The sequence below is a fragment of the Delphinapterus leucas genome, chromosome 8, assembly GCF_059928025.1.
Source record: "Delphinapterus leucas isolate spDelLeu-1000000601 "Yukka" chromosome 8, BTC_Dleu_Yukka2, whole genome shotgun sequence".
Classification (NCBI taxonomy): Eukaryota; Metazoa; Chordata; class Mammalia; order Artiodactyla; family Monodontidae; genus Delphinapterus; species Delphinapterus leucas.
The window spans coordinates 61,322,672-61,342,612 of NC_143136.1; the positions used below are offsets into that span (position 1 = coordinate 61,322,672).

The 19,941-nt window shown below is 39.4% G+C and overlaps 1 protein-coding gene across 1 annotated transcript in view; it reads left to right on the forward strand.

Annotated features, from left to right (window-relative positions):
- The window catches only part of METTL8 (methyltransferase 8, tRNA N3-cytidine), an 86,097-nt gene extending 66,638 nt beyond the window's left edge, over positions 1–19,459 (forward strand). The window contains exons 7-11 of the mRNA XM_022570025.2: positions 3,874–3,937; positions 5,135–5,274; positions 9,732–9,838; positions 9,983–10,048; positions 10,791–19,459. Of these exons, the coding sequence (XP_022425733.1) occupies positions 3,874–3,937; positions 5,135–5,274; positions 9,732–9,838; positions 9,983–10,048; positions 10,791–10,981 (568 nt within the window). The 3' untranslated portion in view covers positions 10,982–19,459. The remainder of the gene's footprint in view (positions 1–3,873; positions 3,938–5,134; positions 5,275–9,731; positions 9,839–9,982; positions 10,049–10,790) is intronic.
- Positions 19,460–19,941: the final 482 nt, after the last annotated feature.

A 19,941-nucleotide genomic window follows, 5' to 3' on the forward strand; every position in this document is an offset into this window, starting at 1 on the left:
CCAGTTAAAGTGTCCAGCCAGAAGTGGTGCTGGCCAATTTGCAGTTCTGAATGGTCTTCCTCTTTCCGGACTTATTTTCTTTGTTTTCCCTTTTCCAATTTCTGGGCCAAAATTTCCTGTACTTTTATACCACATAGCCAGATTCCTTCACCCCCGTGATCTCTGAACTTGTGATACACATAAATCTACTACACTGGCAGTTGATTGTGTGTTACTTTATGACTTACCTCAAGTTATTATTTAGCATATCGTTTCTCTATGTCTTATTTCTTAAACTACTATTCATATATTCCTTGAGGTAAAGGGCATATTTTACTCTAATCGGATTTTTCAGGTAGCCTAACAATACAATATAGATAGAGCTTGGTACACACTGACTGATTAATATCTCTGGCTCCCCTCTTGTTAGTTGTATTTTTCCCTCTTCTACTTCTCCCTCCAACTAATAATTGCAAGCCCTTGCCTCACCCCCGACTCTTTCTTTGTGGATATGTCTTTTTGGTTTTTTTTGCCTCGTATTCATATTTTAGAAATCACTGTAGCTCAATAACCTGAGATAATTAATTCATCTTTAAAAGGCAACCAGTGATTAGCCTTCCAAAGGGAGGATTAGACTTTTTTTCCCACCACAGAAATTGTGTTTTATTACTTTTGGAGAGTATAAGATTAATGTTTTACATTTTTAGAATATTTTACCATAATTAGACCTCTGGAATTGAGAGGTCATATCATTCTCCAAGGATCATTTAATTCTTAAACCCCTTGCCAAGAGAGTGCTTGGTGGTGTGGTGGTAGTGGTGATATTTACACCTGTTTGCTGGGAGAAGGGCCAAGGCAGTCAGCCGATTTTACTGAAAAGCTCTGGAAAGTCATTGGGTGATCACAAGACCAACTTGGGTTGCTGATGCAGTGGGAATTCAGTTTCAGAGGTCAAGCTGCCGTCTGGTAGGACACATGGCAAATGGCACATGCCTTCCTTTAGCTTACTAGACTGTTCTGTATCTTGTGAGTGTTTAGTAACTACTGCCCAAAGATAGACTGCATACCTTTCATAATAGCTGGATGTGCCAGTGTCCAGAGAAGCATTTTGAGCTATATCGAAGTATTTATAGAACCATGTTAATTTCTTAAGTTTTTAAGTTCCTGGAAGGCAGAGGCAGATCTTCCTTTAATGATGATAACAATGATGATAATGATGATGGTGATGATGATAGCAACAATAATAAGAATGACTAACAGTTATTAGGTGCTTACTCTGAGTCAGGCACCTTTCTAGAAACTCTACATATATGAGTCCATTCAATCCTTACAACCAACTTAGATGCCATATTTATCTCTGTTAGGAGTTCGGGATTGACATATACACACTACTACTATATTTAAAATAGATAACTAACAAGGACCTACTGTATAGCACAAGGAACTCTGCTCAATATTCTGTAATAACCGAAATGGGAAAAGAATTTGAAAAAGAATTGATACATGTATATCTGTAACTGAATCACCTTGCTGTACACCTGAAACTAACACAACATTGTTAATCAACTATACTCCAATATAAAAGAATTAATTAAAAAAAATAAAGATGAAGAAACCAATTACAGAGAGATTAGATGACTCTTCCATGGTCACCCAACTAAGTGGTAGAGCCAGGATTCAACCCTTGGCAGTCTTGTTTCAGAGCCCTTGCCCTTAGCCATCATACCACATAGTACTATATGTATCTGAGTGTTTTTTGAGACATTTCAAACATGTGTGACCAACCAACAATTACAAGTCACAAATATATGGATTTCATAGGAAACAATAAGGGTATATATGCTGCAATAAAGCACAATTTTTATATGGTATGGATGAGAAAATATAAGCGGCACAAGTTTTAACTTTGATTCAGTACTGGCTAACTTTTCATAACCATATCCTATTCATGATACATTAATTTATTTGGACAGATCTTAATTTGAGTACAAACCCCTAGTGCCACAGAATGGCACTATATATGAATACTATACTATATATGAATATTATACATGAATGTAGTATTCATCAGTGAGTAGCATTTGAGAGTAATGCAAGCCTGGGTGAGATTTTGCTAAATGCATATTTGTGCTTATGTTCCGTATTTATTTAGAAGTCCTCCTTGCTTGAAATGCCTCCTGAATCAAATTGGAAGTTCTAGTTATGTGCTTCAAAGCCCATATATCCTGTCACACACTGGGCTCTCAGGATCAACTCTGCTTCTCATCCCTAGCATGTGACTCCCACTTCTAAACCCTTTCCCCTTCTTCCCACTTAGTAATGCCATCCCCCTCCTTCAAAATTCTTAAGACTTTCACCTGAGGGTGCCTGCCTTATGCACACTTCTATAGAAATTTTTGTATATGTCCCCAACTAGGCTATAAGATCCACAAGAGCCAGGACCATACCTATAATTACTGTTTAGGACATACTGATCTCTTTCTGTGATTCAGACACACTACTAAGCAAGATGATGCAAGGATCCTTTGCTAATAGCATACAAGGTATGATTAGGAAGGGTACTGACCCACAAAATTCAAAGTACAGTTGACCCTTGAACAATGTGGGGGGTTAGTCCACGAATAATTTACAGTCGACCCTTCGTATTTGTGGTTCCTTCTGTATCCGCAGATTCCATCAACCACGGACCATATAGCACTTAGTATTTACTATTGAAAAATATCCATGTGTAAGTGGACCTGCGAAGTTCAAACCTGTATTGTTCAAGGGACAGCTGTATGTGCCTGCCCATTAGTAACCATGGATCAGCCATTGTTACTGAATTTCAGGTAAAGACCAAATAGAACTTGTCTAAGTTCGGTGGAGGCCAATTAAAATTAGTCAGGATTTTCATATGGGTAAACATCCCCCCCCAAAAAAAACCCCCCTGAATTTGCTTACTTTATTTACGTATTGTAGGTAAAGCAACTGAGTCTCGGAGAAGTTAAGTCAAATTCAGTGTTAATAACTGGCAAATCCAGGATTTAAACACAGGTGTAATTGGCTCCCAAATCCCATACTCTTACTAGACAGTTTTATTAGACAGTTTCATTTACTACTTTGTATTCTAATGCTTGGTCCATGTATAAGGCTCAATAAAAGTTTGAAAATCGGGCTTCCCTGGTGGCGCAGTGGTTGAGAGTCTGCCTGCCGATGCAGGGTACAGGGGTTCGTGCCCCGGTCCGGGAAGATCCCACATGCCGCGGAGCGACTGGGGCCGTGAGCCATGGCCGCTGAGCCTGCGCGTCCGGAGCCTGTGCTCCACAACGGGAGAGGAAAGAAAAGTTTGACAGCCACTTGAAACGATAAGAATATATTAGTGTTTTATTATTTTTAGAAGTTGTATTTACATGCTGTTAATATAAACATATTAATATTATATTTAACAGCACGTAAATGCAACTGGGGGTTGAGGGTCCTTGGAGAGGATAGAACTTGGCTAAGCTAAGAGGAGTTACAGGCCACGCTGGCTGGAGGCAGACAAGAAAGAGTGCCTGTGAGGGGTAGGAGGAAGATTGAGCAACGCTGATGGATGGCTTTGGAGGTTTCCCATGGGAGAGTATGATGGGATATAGAGCAAGTAGGCGCACATAATGGAGGGCCTTAAAATCAGGGCAGGAATTTGAAAGTCACCCTGTAATTGATAAGTGTTTGAGATAATGTTGGTTCAGAAACAACATGAAGGCATCCACACACCACTGCAGAGAACAGTGTCTAAAAAGAAGAAACAACAAGCCAAGTGTCATCCAAAATTCTGTTAAAGAAATACTAACAAATTCAAACCTACACTTTCCTTTCTTCTGTAGCTTCAGCATATCTGGGCTCTAGATTTAAATATTTCTTTCATTTTCATAGGAATGCTCCAGAGTTCTTTCTTTATTGTTGTGATTTTGCTTCTGGAGCTGTGGAGCTGGTAAAGGTATGCCTTATATTTTCTTTAAAGAGAGCTATATTAAACATCTAATTTTTTGCTGTTGAAGTGATTTTTTTTTAATGTAACTGCATCAGATGTAATCTGTGACCGTTTTTAACTGAGCTTTTACAATTTTGCAAATCATATCATCAACTGATGCCTAAGATGTTACCCTAAAACAATAGAAGTTGTTTGGGATTTAATATAGAGTTCAAGAGAGTGGTTCCTACAAGGTGGTATTTATATTTATATCCCTAGAGCTTTACACACAGTTTGGCACATAGTAGGCACTCATTAAATTAAAAATTTTGAAAAAAAAAAAGGTCTGAAAAGGCATATATTACAAATCTAAAATGTCTCAACTGTAAGGAAAACAGTGGTGGGAACCGGGCCTTATTTGACCAATTCCCAAATGCTAGTAAGCATTATCATAGCAAAAAGAGGTAATTTTAGGAAATGGAAAAGGAATGGAAATTCTAACAAAAATGTATAGTAAACACATGGAACATAATTTCTGGTAATAAGAGTTAATAGTTTTTCATTGTAGACATTTTCTAAAATACTGAAAAGCCTAAAGGGGAAGATAAAATTTACCTATAATATGCTTTTTTAGAGTCCTAGAGTGAATCACTGTTAGTATTTTGGTATATATCCTTCTAGTGTTGTTTTTATAGGCAGATTGTGTGTGGATGTGGTTTTTTAAAATAGCATCTTTATTGAGGTATAGTTCACATACCATAAATTTCACCATTTTAAAGTATACAATCCTGTGATTTTTAGTATATTTAGAGTTGTACAGCCATCACCATTACCTAACGTTGATTATGTACTATAGGTTATTTATATATTAATGCCGAAGGAGGCATGGAATAAGCAGTGAGAGAGAGAACCGAGGACCATCTCAGTGCCTCTGAAGTAACACAGGGTGGGCTTCCAGCAACACTGCCTACTGACTCAGCAAGACTGCCCTACTCCACTTTTCAAGCTAAGGAGGGATTGCAAAAGAATATTTGTTATCAAGTCCAAGAGCTAGACTTAATTTTTAATGACAGCTTGAAATAACCTAACAGAATACCTAATCCAAAAATCAAATTTATAGAAGAAAGGCACTTGAGAGAAGTTAAATTGACCTTTTTAATTTGAGAAAAATACTAGAAGTCTGCTAACAATTGTTTTTGTCTTTTCATTCCTTTATCATGACAGTCGCACGCGTCATACAGAGCAGCCCAGTGCTGTGCCTTTGTTCATGACGTTTGTGACGATGGCCTACCCTACCCTTTTCCAGATGGGATCCTGGACGTCATTCTCCTCGTCTTTGTGCTCTCTTCCATTCATCCTGACAGGTAAATGAAGACGAAAGGGCAGAGCAAATGTGTACAGCCCTTTATCAGGAGTGGCTTTCAAAACTATCAAAGCAAAAATGACAATTCTTGAATTTATTATTTAATGAACTACATTATGTATAATATGCAGCCTTTTAAATGTAGTTTTTCCTTTCTTCAGACTTTCAGAAAGAAACTGGTGACACTACTTCTTTAGTGAGCTTTCTGTCACTGTCAGAATGAAGTAAGCATCTTCTGGCAAGACACATACCTATTAAAAGTGACAGAGCTTCAAGGAAATTACAAATTCAGAACAGCCTAATAGACTCCCGAGAGGGAAGTTGTACATTGGTGATCAGAAACAAACATCTTTGATTTAGCATCTTGCTGAATGTTCATGAAGAGGTGGGCTGTAAATCTGTTTGGCTTCACACTGGTCTATCGATGGGCTTTAAAATATTTGTTTTAAAGAAGCCCACTAGGGAATTAGGGGTTATCAAAATTTGCCAGATTAACCTCAGACCTTTATAATCTAAGATTGGCCTAGTGCCATCATTTAAATATTCATGACTTAAATATTTTTGTTCACATAAGGTTTTGAAATAATAAATACAGCTTTTCTCTAAAGAGGAAGCACAAAGAGATATTACCAGCAATTAAAATGATCACTTTTCTTAAAATTTTGCCACCTTGTATGTATTAAGACACATGTGGTAAGTGTCAGGGGTTGTGCCTTCATAATGTTTCTTAAAATTGGGTTTTCGTGATCTTCTGGTAATAGATACAGACTTGGCATCAACCGCTTTTTGTTTGGTGAGTGTGACTCTTTCCCAAAGAAATCGAGTATTGTGTCCTTCTTTCTTTGCTATTGTAAGGTCATTAGGACCCTTTACAGTCCTTTCACTTCTCATTCAGAGATGTGCACTTTGATTACTTGTGGAAAAGCAAATTAGATTTCCAAATAACGAATGAAATATATAATTGCACCTGGTGAGATATATCAAGTTCCATGAAGTTACTTACTCCCAGTTTCTATAACCTATTTCTTTCTGCTAATCTGTTTATACTGTTGGCATTATTCAGGTACTGGTAGAAGGATGTCACCTATGTATTTTGTTTCACAGTTAAAAGGATAAATAGTAAAAAGGATAGAGTAGGTGGATAGTGAACAAGATTTTCTGTCTGACACCTATAACAGGAAATGTTTAAATTCAAAATGAGACCTCAAAAAGACTATTTCAATTAGTTTAGATAATGTATTTTTGTCATGAGTTGAATTGAATGTTAAAGAGAAGGGGAAGCAGATATCTTGGAAAGATTGTTTTTATAGTACATATATTCATTCTATTTATTTATTATAAAATAAGTTCAGATGTATCATGTCAGTAGCTGCTTTCTTACCTACGTGGAGATGATCTAAAAATGAGGTGAATGAGTAGAAGTTGGGTAATAGTAAGTGAAAAGTAAGGCAGTATCTTTAGGGTCATCTAGCACTGTGGTAGTAGATTCAGCCCCAGGAAAATTCTAGAAAAATGGCTTATTGCCAGCTTGGAAGTTCAGCTAGACCTTGAGTCTTGGGGTCCCAGATTAAATGGGAGTAAACCATAGAAGGCTACAAAAAAATAGGTAGCTGTCCTTCTTGTTATTGAAATAAAAGTATAATATGTTTTCTAAAGATCTAAGCATAGAATAGTCAATAAACACTCTTTTTTTTTTAATCTCTTTTTTTCCTTCTCCTCTCCCTCCATCCAGCGATAGGTGAGGATAGCAGAGTTGGCCCGAGTCAGATGAAAAAAGAAAAGGGGCTTTCCCCCATTCTTGTCCATCTCACCTGCAGGCCACTCCCACCTGCATTTCTCAGGAACTGGCTCTGGAATTGCATTATGACCCAAGATGGGCTGATAAAAGAAGCAGCTCCCCACCTCTTGCCTTCACCTGCAACGCAGACTTTAAAGGATAGTTGGGAGGAGAGGATTTGCAGAAGGAGGCTACATTTTGAAGTATTTGGCTGTTTGTTTTTTTGTGTTTTCGTTTCATGCTTGTTTTGCTAATAATTGCAGAAAGAGATTTTTTTTCTCTGTACGTAAAACATTTATCCGGAAAGTGAATGTTTTAAGGTTTAGATATGGTTTTCTTTAACTGTCAAATTCTAAGGATATAAGCACAGTGTGAAAATAACCTGTAATAAAATAAACAAGGAAAAATACTTTTCTTTTTCTCTTTCATGTACTTAGGTTCCAGGTTTTTTAAAGAGCTTTTTTTCTAATCATGGCACCTTTTTCTGTCATTTCTCTCTTGTTTTCATAGTTACTTTCATTTTCTTACTACTTATTTCTTTCATAACCTGACGTACTGTTTCACCCCGTTATTCCACTTAACAGTGTTTTAAATTTTTATTTTTTTTAATTTTTAAAAATTTTTGGCTGCATTGGGTCTTCATTGCTGCGTGCCGGCTTTCTCTAGTTGCGGGGAACAGGGTCTACTCTTCGTCGCGGTGCGTGGGCTTCTCGTTGTGGTGGCTTCTCTTGTTTCGGAGCACAGGTTCTAACGCACGGGCTTCAGTAGTTGTGGCACACAGGCTCAGTAGTTTTGGCGCATGGGCTTAGTTGCTCCGCGGCATGTGGGATCTTCCCGGACCAGGGCTCGAACCTGTGTCCCCTGCATTGGCAGGCGGATTCTTAACCACTGTGCCACCAGGGAAGTCCCTGAACAGTGTTTTAATTGGAAGGAATTTACAGATTATCTGATCAAAACCCCTCATTTTTAAAATAGGTTATGCTCAGAAGCTTTAAGAAGCTTGGATAAAGCAGAGACAGCAAGGACTTAGTACACAGGCTGCCATTTACCATTCTCTGCCCAGGGCAGACATTGATAATTGATTTTGTAGATTGTCATTCCCTGTGAGTCTTAAGAGTCCTTTGCAGTAGAGCTCCATCGGTAGCCAATGTCAGTCACTTGGCTTGATATGAGATCTGAAATCTTTGTCATCTCTGTACCATAATCACATATAAGGCCTTGAACACTTAACCAAAAACATTAAATCAAAAGCAGTCACAGGCTTCCCTGGTGGCACATTGGTTGAGAATCCGCCTGCCAATGCTGGGGACACGGGTTCGATCCCTGGTCTAGGAAGATCCCACATGCCTCGCAGCAACTAAGCCCGTGAGCCACAACTACTGAGCCTGCATGCCACAACTACTGAAGCCCACGCGCCTAGAGCCTGTGCTCCACAATGAGAAACCACCGCAGTGAGAAGCCCCCACACTGCAACAAAGAGTGGCCCCTGCTTGCCACAACTAGAGAAAGCCTACACGCAGCAGCGAAGACCCAACACAGCCAAAAATAAATTTAAAAAAAAAAAAAAAGAAAACCAGTCACAAGGGGTCATGTTTGGGAACCAGATGGGTAGAATAAGCAGTAAAAGAAAGAAAGTAATAAAAGCTTCCCAGTATTGAGCTGGGGCTTAGAGTGTGAATAGAATTTAAATGGGCAACGAGTAAGGAGGAGAGAATTCTTTGAGGGGAAACCACATGAGCAAAGGCATGGACTGCTCAGAGCCAAGCATGTAACAGTTTGGCTAAAGATGCTTCAGATTAGGAAGTAGTGGGAAAGATGTTGGAAAGATTGAGGTCAGTTGTAGGTGATCTTAAGGGCTCAAATAAGAAACTAAGATTTTATCCTGTGGATTAAAATCATGAAAATTGGAGCAAAGGGATGATTTGACAAAACCATCATTTTAAGCATACTAATTCATCAATAATATGCAGGAAGGATTGGCAGGGATAATAATAACACCTGTTAAGAAGCAATTCTGTGTCCAGCCTGAGGATGTTGGAGTTTGTATACTAAGGGAGTACCAATGGGATACGAGAGAGAGAAACGATCAAATATGTAGTTTTTTTAAAAAGACAATTTGATGACCAAATGGTTGTGCTGAGGATAGTGGAAGAAGAGAAAAATAAAAGGAGTCAAAGATTTCTCTGAGGTGTTACACTTCGGTGAATTTAGTACCTTTGAACTAAATAAAGAAGTCAGGAGGAAAAGCAGCTAGTTTTGGAGGAAAGGTGATCCCCGTTTAGGTATGTCTGATTGGGACAGTTCTGGCATATTTTTTATCTTGCAAGGAAAATGAAACGACTTCATTTTTTTCTGCCTTGGAACTACCTTAATTTGCTGTTAATATCAGGAATGTCTATGTGGTTTTGCAGTTCAGCATTGACATTACACATCAAGCTCTGTGAAGTTACCACTCTGGTCATTTGGGTGATTTCTTGAGATTCTAGGCTTTTTGAATCTGATTATTTAGCAAGTTGGTGTCCTTTTTTCTTTCTATACAAAATATTTTTGGTTTTGTTCCCCTTATATTTGTGGCTTACATTTCTTTGGCCTCATCGAGCTGTGCTTATTTTATCATTAAGGAGGTTAAATGTGACGTATAAAACAAGACTTCCACAGAGTCTCTTGCTTTGTTTTCAAAGGATGCAAGGTGTTGTAAACCGACTGTCCAAGTTACTGAAACCTGGGGGAATGCTGTTATTTCGGGACTATGGAAGATACGATAAGACTCAGCTTCGTTTTAAAAGGGGTAATGGTATATTCAGTTTGGGGTTATTTTCTTGTGTTTTAAAGAATGCTGTGTTTACATTTCATGTCAATTTTGTTGGTGGTGGTGGTGGTGGTTTTCTTAAGGAATACTAAGTTTCTCTTGTCACACTTTTTTTTTTTTTAGGGCATTGTTTATCTGAAAACTTTTATGTTCGAGGAGATGGTACCAGAGCATATTTCTTTACAAAAGGTATGTTTATCTATAAGAGGAAATAATTAGCTGTAAAAACTTTCCTTGGGTATTATTTGCAGGGAGAAACTTAAAAGCTCTAAAAATGAGGCTTCAAGAGTTGAATAAACATTAGATGTCTTTACACCTTAGTGATTATAACTGTTCTATGTAAAAGCTTGGAAGTGGCCTTTTTGCCTTTTAATCTTTTTCCAATTTAAAGAATCACTTGTTTCATCCTCATACCCTAACGAAGTTTCCATTTCAGAGGTACTGTTAGCCCAGATATGAAAAAATTGATGACGTGCCACAGCCAAAAGAGGGAATGTGATTTTAAGAGTCCATAGAAAATTACTTATCTCTTGTCAATTTCTCATTTTAAAAAAGCATTTAAAATGAATCCTTCATTCAAGGACTTTCCCCAAACTTATGTGAGTACTTTTACAATGTGCCATTTGGGGTCTCTGCAAACCAACAAAAACTCAGATCTGGGCACCTTTCAAAATATTGAAAGCTGCAACCGATAGTGTTGTATATCTGTTAACACCTGCTGTGTTCAACTGTTTATACTTAGTATGTTTGTGTGAAATAGAAGAAAACCACTTGGTGTCATGGGTTTCCTTCACTAATTTGTACTAGAGAATGTTTCTTGGTATAAATGAAAATTCAGATGGTCATTCATTCCATTAATGTTCCATTGTTCCTGACTGCCCCTCCCCCCAAGTCACATATCATACATTTGACTGCCATTCTTGTCTCACAGGGGAAGTCCACGATATGTTCTGCAAGGCTGGGTTAAATGAGAAGCAAAATCTGGTCGATCGTCGCTTACAAGTTAATAGGAAAAAAAAAGTGAAAATGCACCGAGTTTGGGTTCAAGGAAAATTCCAGAAACCATTACCCTTCACTCAAAAAAGTTCCAAATTGTTATTTTCACTCTTTTCTCATGGCTGAACTATGTATCATGTTAAGGTACAAACCAGAGGATTACACTATTCAAAGTCTTCTGTAAATCTTTCATTTTTGAAAAGACAGAAGAAAAGAATTTGTATATCCTGCTGTTTACCATGGGTGGGCTCTTTTGTGCATTTTAAGCACATGTAAGTGATTTGGAAGAGACCACAGTATTCTGTGTTTTCAAAACTTAATATGCTAAAGCTTGTTTGGATTTACTACATCTTAATCATTTTGTTTGTTCTTTGAGTTTTATAAGCATTCAGTTAAATTACTGATATAAGTCAGATGATTCTGAGAAGCGGAAACCTGCCATTTTTTAGAAGTGAAAAAAACCCATCTACTTTATTTATACATTAGTTGAACACAGTTGAACTCTCCTCCACTGTTAACTGATACAGAGGCAGCTCACCTTGTTTCCAAGGAAAGTCACAAGACCAAGACAAAAGTATATATTTTTCTGTTTTGTCGTTGTTCGTCCCAAAACTTTTTTTTTCTTTAATTCACAGACTAATGTCTGAAACAGAATTTTGGTTTCTCTTTCCTTTCCTAAAATTGGGGAAGTATGACCAATGCTAATATTATTTTCAGGCTATTCTTAGGTGTACAAGTTGGAAGCCTTCTTTAAGACAACTGTCATACCCAAGAAAATTCTTAAATTGTAGCAATTAAAAATTTATTTACCACCTTGCCTCAAAAAAGACATAAATTGGCTTGCAAATTGTACTTGGTAAAAATGGAGTTTCTAAAACTGGTCTGTCATTCATTATACAACATATACTGAGTACTTACATTGTGCTGAATTATATGGAATAATACAATAAAGACCCAGCTCTGTCTTCTGAGAGCATAAATAGGCTCTAGCTGGCAAAGCAAACTGTGCATCCCAAGCCAAGATAATATGTGAGCAAGTACTCAAATACGGAGCTTATCAGCTAGCTGATATGCTTGATTGATTATGAGCCACAGAAATCTGGAAGACAAATCTCTTGAAAGGACCACCATCAGAATGATCAGTTCCAACTATTTTTCCTTTTTGAACTCACTTAAAATTCAACTTCCTGGAAGCATATGATTGGTCCAATTTGGATCATGGATTCATCTTTTTTTTTTTTTTTTTTTTGTGGTACGTGGGCCTCTCACTGTTGTGGCCTCTCCCGTTGCAGAGCACAGGCTCCAGATGCACAGACTCAGCGGCCATGGCTCACGGGCCCAGCCGCTCCACGGCATGTGGGATCTTCCCAGACCGGGGCACGAACCCGTGTCCCCTGCATAGGCAGGCAGACTCTCAACCAGTGCGCCACCAGGGAAGCCCCATGGATTCATCTTTTGACAGACTGGGGCAGGACAGGTTATTTGATGGCACCACCAGACTATATGGAATGGAGGCAAGTTCCTCAAAGGAAAATCAAGACACTGTTATCAAAAAAGAGGGGAGGGTTGCTGCCCAGTCACAGACATCGTGTGGTGGTAGCAGTAGTAATAATGGTTCTGAAGAGAGAGAAAGATCAGCTGTGGGATGGAAGGGAAAGAATCAGGGTTCTGGGAGGAGGTAGGTCTCAGGCTAGTCCTAGAACATATGCTCTCAGAAGATAGGTATGTTTGGTGGGGATATGGATATTCATGATTTGGGATAGTGGAGAAAAGATGGGGAGGGCATCTATAGACAGCCTTGAATAGAGGGTGCATTGGGTTCTGGTCTCTGGACTAGAGCCATCCGAGGTTGGTTTATTTCTGTTTTATCCTAGCCATGGTGTGTTATAAATATATTTAGAGAGATTGATTGAGGAGTCGTCAACAGAATGGAATGCAGTGAGGTCAGAGATCAGGGCAAGGAGAACCACGGAAGGTTTTCGCATACATTTGCCTTGATAACAAGTCCTCAGAAGTACAATATCAAGGTTTCTGTTTAAACATGCAGTAAATGTAAAAGTCAAAATTTGCCTGAGACTCAACTCAGTTGTTTTCCTAATTAAAGTGTATATTTAAAAGCCAAACTAGTAACGAAGGTATTACGTACAGCAAGGGCAGTTAGATAAGTTAATGTTGCTATGGGAACCCCAGCAGATCTTCTTGTGTCTCAATTTAAAACTCATGGCCCAAGGTGGTTTTAAAAACAACAGAAGGTAAAATTATTCCCACATTCTCATACATGTAAATCGTACTGTCTCTCTCTGTCCTAAATAGCAGATTAAAGCCAGCTTCTTGACTGGCACAGTAAAATGCTGCTCCGTGTCTTTCTATAATGTATTACAGCATGTAGTTAACCTTTAGAAACTTCAAAAATACATCCACCAAATTTGGACTGTGAGACACAAACTGGGCTCTTTTGGGCTGTGTCTAGCATAGACCTCCTATTCCACATGGCTGCTCAATGGGCCATTTCTATCAGTGTCTTCTGCTTGTCTGGTCAGTCTTTCTCTCCCTTAGCCTACCTGAATCAACCCCCTACTTAGAGTTTGCTGCCAGACAAAATGTAGATTTTTTTTGGCAGAGGAAAAATAAGAGAAAGACCTGATTTGGAATATTGCCTATAGATATTAAGAAATTATGAAATGTTGCAAATGTATCTGCTTGGGTATTAGTTTAAAATATTTGATAACTGCATGAAATTCTCATCTTTTCCCTCACATCTATGGAGCTAGGACTAGTCAGTTAGGCAGAGTTTGATATTTAAAACTTCATCTGCTGAGGGAGCTGAAATTTCAAAAGGACTATTTTCTTTCTAACAGAAAAAGATGTGTTCCTTCATTTTATAATACAGAAACAATGAAAGATGCTATATTAAAAATGCACCCTCTGTTTTCCTCCATTTATAAAAATTCACTTTTGAGCATTTTCCAAATGTAAAAATTCTCACACACATGAAGTACTGTTTCATAAGGTTGTGAGAAAGCCAAGGTAGCGGTTTCTATTATTAAAAGTTTTGCATTTCGGTATGACACATTTGTCGTATTGAAACACCCAGCTAATGTTGACTTCTGAGAACTTATTTGCTTTGCTTGTCTCAGTTCCATATGCGTTGTCTCTAAATTTTGAATACATCGAGGTTTCTACCATCATGCAGTCTAAATCGTTGCTATACTCACTTGTACGTGAAAATTATTCACCCGTATGCGAAGAGCTGCCCTCCGGGGCATCAGGACCATGTAAACCGTTCAACATCAGGTGACTTAAATTCTTGCCCCCAGACTCCTATGCTGTATTCCTCTGGTTTTCCAACTCATCAAAGCCAATTTCTGAAGCCAGAATATATCACGCATTATTACTTCTAATTGGTTTTAATGTTTGTTATGCTCCTCACAAGTGCAGATAACTTCACATTTGCATCATTAATAGGCCTTTTTCTGAGCCTCTGCTTCTTCTGCTTTCTGCCTCTGTTAGTCATCAGGAGACGTGTTGGTGTGGGTATTCACCTCCCTTCCTTGTGAAAAGTGCATTGTAAAATCTAAAGCACTGAATATATGTGAGGTATTGTTATTAATAACAGTATTTACAGTCTACAAGGCAGCATGCAGAGCACTCCAGCAACAGAAACTTTTTCAGTGGTTTTATGAGACCTTGTGAGAAAGACAGTAAAATGCATGGAAAAATATTGCCTGCAAGTCAGACAGGAAGCATGGGTCCTAGTTCCTGTTGAACCGCTTAGCTGCTCTTAATTTACCTCTGAGTGCTAAGTCTTTTATACACTACACTTTTATATACCACATTATTCCTTCATTTAATCCTCAAACTCCTATGAATTAGTTTTTACTGTAACCATTTAACAGATAAGACTGGAGCTCTGAGGTATTGGGTAATTTGCCTAGGATATCACCGCGAGTCAGTGGCAGAAACACAATTTGGGCCCAGAAGTGTCTGATTCCAAAACATCTAGTCTCATCAGTACACTTTTAATTGATAGACTCAAATGCTGTTCGGGAAAGCTGCTGGAGAAGAAAAAGAGCTCCTGAATCAAGCGGAGAATTATAGCAGTGGGTGGGAGTTTGGATCAGACGATCTTCAAGGAGACAGCTCATTCTAGATCCAGTGATTCTATGAAATAGGTAGGTAGTACTTGTCCACAGTTACAAACTGGGAAGGAAGAGAAGGGAAGGAGCGAAGAGGAATGACAAAGCAAAAGCTTGCAGTCAGCTCTTTTCAGCATTCTGCATATGTTTACTTCTGCTCTCGCCCCACCCCCCTTCGGGCTTCAGCCTTCCACTTGGCTCCCCTGTGAGCACACAGAGCACCCATCACTTGCATACTCCTCACTTAAAGAAAATAAATCAGTCTGTACTGCAAGGGGGTAGGGGGAACCCTCAAAGGGATCAACTCCAGCATAATCTAAAATACGTGATCAGGGAGTGTCAATAATAAAATGAGTGAGAACATCTTTGTTTAAAACATTGTATGTACAATAATGCCAATTCAAGCCTGACATGTTGAGCATTCCGTGGAATATGGCTTGGGATTTGAGAGAGCCCAAAGTTACCTGCAGGTTGGCGTTGGTGTAGTTATAAATATAAATAGAAGTAAAATAACAGTTGCATCTTCATTTATAATGAATATATACTGTGGCCTCAAAGCTGCAGAGGAGAGTGGATGCCAAAATCTATCTTTCATTAACATATGCCTTAAATGACAGGGAAGAGGTGTTAAGACAAAATTACTTTTTCCTCTGCGTATGAGTCAGCAACATGCAAGTAATAATAGTTCTGCGTGTGAGTCCCTACAGAGGGTAAGAAAAACAGCATCAAATTGAAAATGCAAGTTCACCTGCCAGAGGGGCCCAGGTGGCGGTAGAGCACAGCTCCCTTGAGCACCATCTTGAAGTGTCTCAGGGCACAGTGACCCCAACTCTGGCAAACCAGGTTGGCATGATGTGCATGGAGGACATTAAAACCTCCAGATAGTCAAAGACAGCTCACCCTCAGCTGCTCCCGGACCTCATCAAAAGCAAGCTACAAGGCACCACCACTGTCCAAGAGTTTAAAACAGCTGCTTTGGATTCTACGGTGCATGTGGTTTCACAACCACTTAACCTTTAGTCAGGAACAGCTAGAGGCAGGTGAATGGATAAATACATGTTAACATTACATAAGGAGAAAAAAATAATATTTAGGAGCACATGGACTTCAAGTAGTCACAAATAGCATTTAGTTAGCTGTGTCCTTGGCATCCCAGTGATTTATGTCTTTATCTTTGATTTTCTCCAGCAGATAGGCACTAAGTAGAGCCTGGACTCCAGAAAAGATATGCTTTTCTATCAGGTGTTAACTGCTAAATTAGGTGAGCTGTTCATTGCCTCCTAAAAATCCCCAAACATGTCTCCTACTTGGGCTGGTGGGGTTTAGTCCAGGAAAACTATGAGTTTTGTTATCCTTACACAAATTTTTTGGCAGTGTTTTCAACCCATTGCTCCTTTATGTGACACTTCCTAGTTCATTGCAGAAAAAGATATTAGTTTTTTTCTTACTTAATCTTTATATATCAGTTGTTGGTTGTTTCAAAAAACTTTGGGGAAGGGCAATCACCCATCAAGTCTAAGCCTTTCTCATTGAGAAAAAGCTCTAAAACTGTGTAACTTCCTAAAATTAATGATGAGATGCTGTTGAGTCTCTTGCATTAGTTTGTTGATGGTTTTGTTTTTTTTTTTAATGCTGTGTACTTAATACAAGGAACACTATGCAATTGCAGCCTCATTTCTCTCACCTCCTGCCTTTTGAGAGTAACGTCTTTCTCCTGAGGCTGTCCTGCTGAACAGACGTGATAGCTCTCCATACATTTTTAGTTACGCCGCACTCCCTCAGGTGAGCTGGAACAGCGTCCCCTTAAGCAGCATTTGGAACTTGCACTGAAAGAGAATGGCTGAAATTGCCAGTGTCACATGCTGCATTGAAGCAAGGAAATTTCTGCCTCTAAGGATAATAGCTTTTCTCCCTGCTCATACATCTTCCTTCACAGCCCTCATTTATTTTAATGTATATATTCCACTTTGACTCTCTGGAAGATATTTTTAAAGGTTTTTTTTAAAAATCCAAATGAAAGATGAAATTCAGGATCCAGAAAAGCATTTACTCTGTTTATCCTCTCCATGAATGTATTCTTAATCAGCCAGTCTTTCTGAGCATCTCTTCATTTGCTGCTTTGTTTCGTAATAGAATACTTGGGCTCTGGAGATTAGTGAGACAAAGACAAAGCTTCATTATAACCATCCTTGTTTTACTCCCTTGTCTTATAGGCTTTCTCTTCCTAACTCACTCTCCAGGTGCTTCTTTCTCTTGCCAAATAGCACAAGGAAATACTTTTGCAGATCTTTTGTTTACTTTAGAAAAAACACTGATCCAGCCTTTCCCATTCGGGAGTGCTGCTCATTTCCTGACTGGCCTTTAAAGTTTGGCTCGGTAGCAACTTGGGGATTTGTTTTCTACCCAGAGTGAAAGGAACTGGGTGCCTAGCAGCCCCATGCTGGAATGAGAATTAAATTCTGCTCATTCCCTGGATAAACAAGCTGATGCTTTCCTTGTAGGTTTTTCCCCCCCATTCCTCAAAGCTTTAATGTTTAGTCATTTAGCTTTAGCTTTTTAAAAGACATTTTAATAGGGTTGTCTCTCCTCCAAGTGCATGCAGAAGCTGATCATGGGCACAGGGAAACTCTTAAGAATAAAGAATTTCCTGTTTGCTGGTTTTTACCTACAATGAAAACGATGTACAACACATGCAGTGCTTACCCCTACTGCAGTTCCATTGCCAGTTGCCTGGCCTGGGACAGGAGGAACTGTAACACCCAAGGAATTTGGCTTGAGCTACCTCACTTTCTAAGTCCCCAAGACTGCCAAGTTAATGAAGCTTTGGTTATTACTCAGTTGAACATTTTCTGACTGCATGTAAGCTTTATAAATCTCGTGCTTTCTTCTCTTTGGCACATTTACATTAAATTTTATTCTAGTTATGCAACTTTGTCTATACTATAGTTATGTTTATATATGAATGTAAGTTACTCTTGATTCATCCTGCCTTGGGGTATTTATTAATAGTTTGTTATGAAGTGTCAGTAACTTTCCAAAGAGAGTGGCTTTCTAAACCTGGAGCCTATATTTTTATATATTAATGCATTCTTTACATTAAAAGATTTTTTTTTTTTTTTTTTGCGATACGCGGGCCTCTCACTGTTGTGGCCTCTCCCGTTGCAGAGCACAGGCTCCAGACGCGCAGGCTTAGCGGCCATGGCTCACGGGCCCAGCCGCTCCGCGGCATATGGTATCTTCCCGGAACAGGGCACAAACCCGTGTCCCCCTGCATCGGCAGGCGGACTCTCAACCACTGCACCATCAGGGAAGCCCTAAAAGATGTTTAATGTAAAAGGTTAGTTGAATGATAAAAATAGAAAACCTTGACTGACAAAGGTCTTAACTACATCGAGGTGGGCGTTGTCTTTAAGGACTTAATCTATAATGTAAAATAATATGGCAAATAAAATACCATATGGGGGGGAGTTACAGACAAAGTTATTGGCATAGACAAGGTCCGTTTGAAGAAGCGTACCATGTCAATAATGATGACAGCGGAATCTAGGGTCAGTCATTCCTCTAAAGCTCAGCGAGACACATAGAAACAGTCACCGTTAGGAAAGGCTACCAGCAGAAGCGTCTGGCACACTGGCCTAGAGAAAGTGGGCAGTGTCCACAGGCAGAATAGCCAAATACTGTTCCAGTGACCCAAAGAAAAATGCAAGGTCAGAGAAGTTTGTAGCAAGAGTGACTTGAAACTGAACCTCAGAGAACTAGACTGTAAGCTTAAATGCCTCCTAGCCTGGCTCAGGAAGAACCAAAGAAAGAGGCTTCACTGAGCCTTGGGAATAGGAAGGCTGCAGAGGCCATGAGCTCTTTTTCTGTTTACCTGAATTATATCACAGAAATAGCCATTAAGACATTTTGTTCTTGATACTTTTTTTTGGTACTTTTTATTTTTATTTTATTTTATTTTTTTATCTTTGGCTGTGTTGGGTCTTCGTTGCTGCACGCAGGCTTTGTCTGGTTGCGGTGAGCAGGAGCTACTCTTTGTTGCAGACACGGGCTTCTCATTGTGGTGGCTTCTCTTGTTGTGGAGCACAGGCTCTAGGTGTGCGGACTTCAGTAGTTGTGGCACACAAGCTCAGTAGTTATGGTGCATGGGCTCTAGAGCACAGGCTCAGTAGTTATGGCACACGGGCTTAGTTGCTCTGCAGCATGTGGGATCTTCCCGGACCAAGGCTCGAACCCGTGTCCCCTGCATTGGCAGGCGGATTCTTAACCACTGCGCCACCAGGGAAGCCCCTTTGATACTTTTTAGAAGAGCAAAGACTTGCCTTTATCTGATTCTTACTTTTGATTCCAGAGCCCTTGTGCTTGTTTTCCATCATGACATGTCACAAAGTATGAGTTTATTGATGTTCATAAACCTGGAAAGATGGGGTGCAGCTTTAGGATAAACACGCCCAGAGAGGTGCAGGCAGAAGGGGACACTGGCCAAGCCAGAAGATCGTCCTCATTCCCCAGTGTGACAGAGAAAGGTCTAGCTCCTACTTTGCACAAGGGAACAGATTAGGTATCAATGTAATAGAGTCACCAAGTGATTAAGATCTCCTGACCCTCTGCAAGGAAATAAATGGAGGGCAAGTAAAGAATACAGGCCAGAATAGCCTATGAGACAATACCATGATATGCAGTCACCACCATCTGGTGAGGTTTGAGAAGCCCCCCAAAACACTATTCCTGTGTTCCCTGCCCACATTTTAAACCAACTGAGAGACTGAGGTGCCAACAGATGAAGATTAAAACATGAGCTTAATTACTGATGTAGCTGGTACAGTAGAGAATGGCTCAGGGTGCATGGAAACAGTTGCCCCCCAGTACTGAACCCCAGAATCAAGACCCACAGCTGGACAGCCACGAGACTCTACCCATGGGGGGTCTGCCCCTGTAGAGCCTTTTACAGAG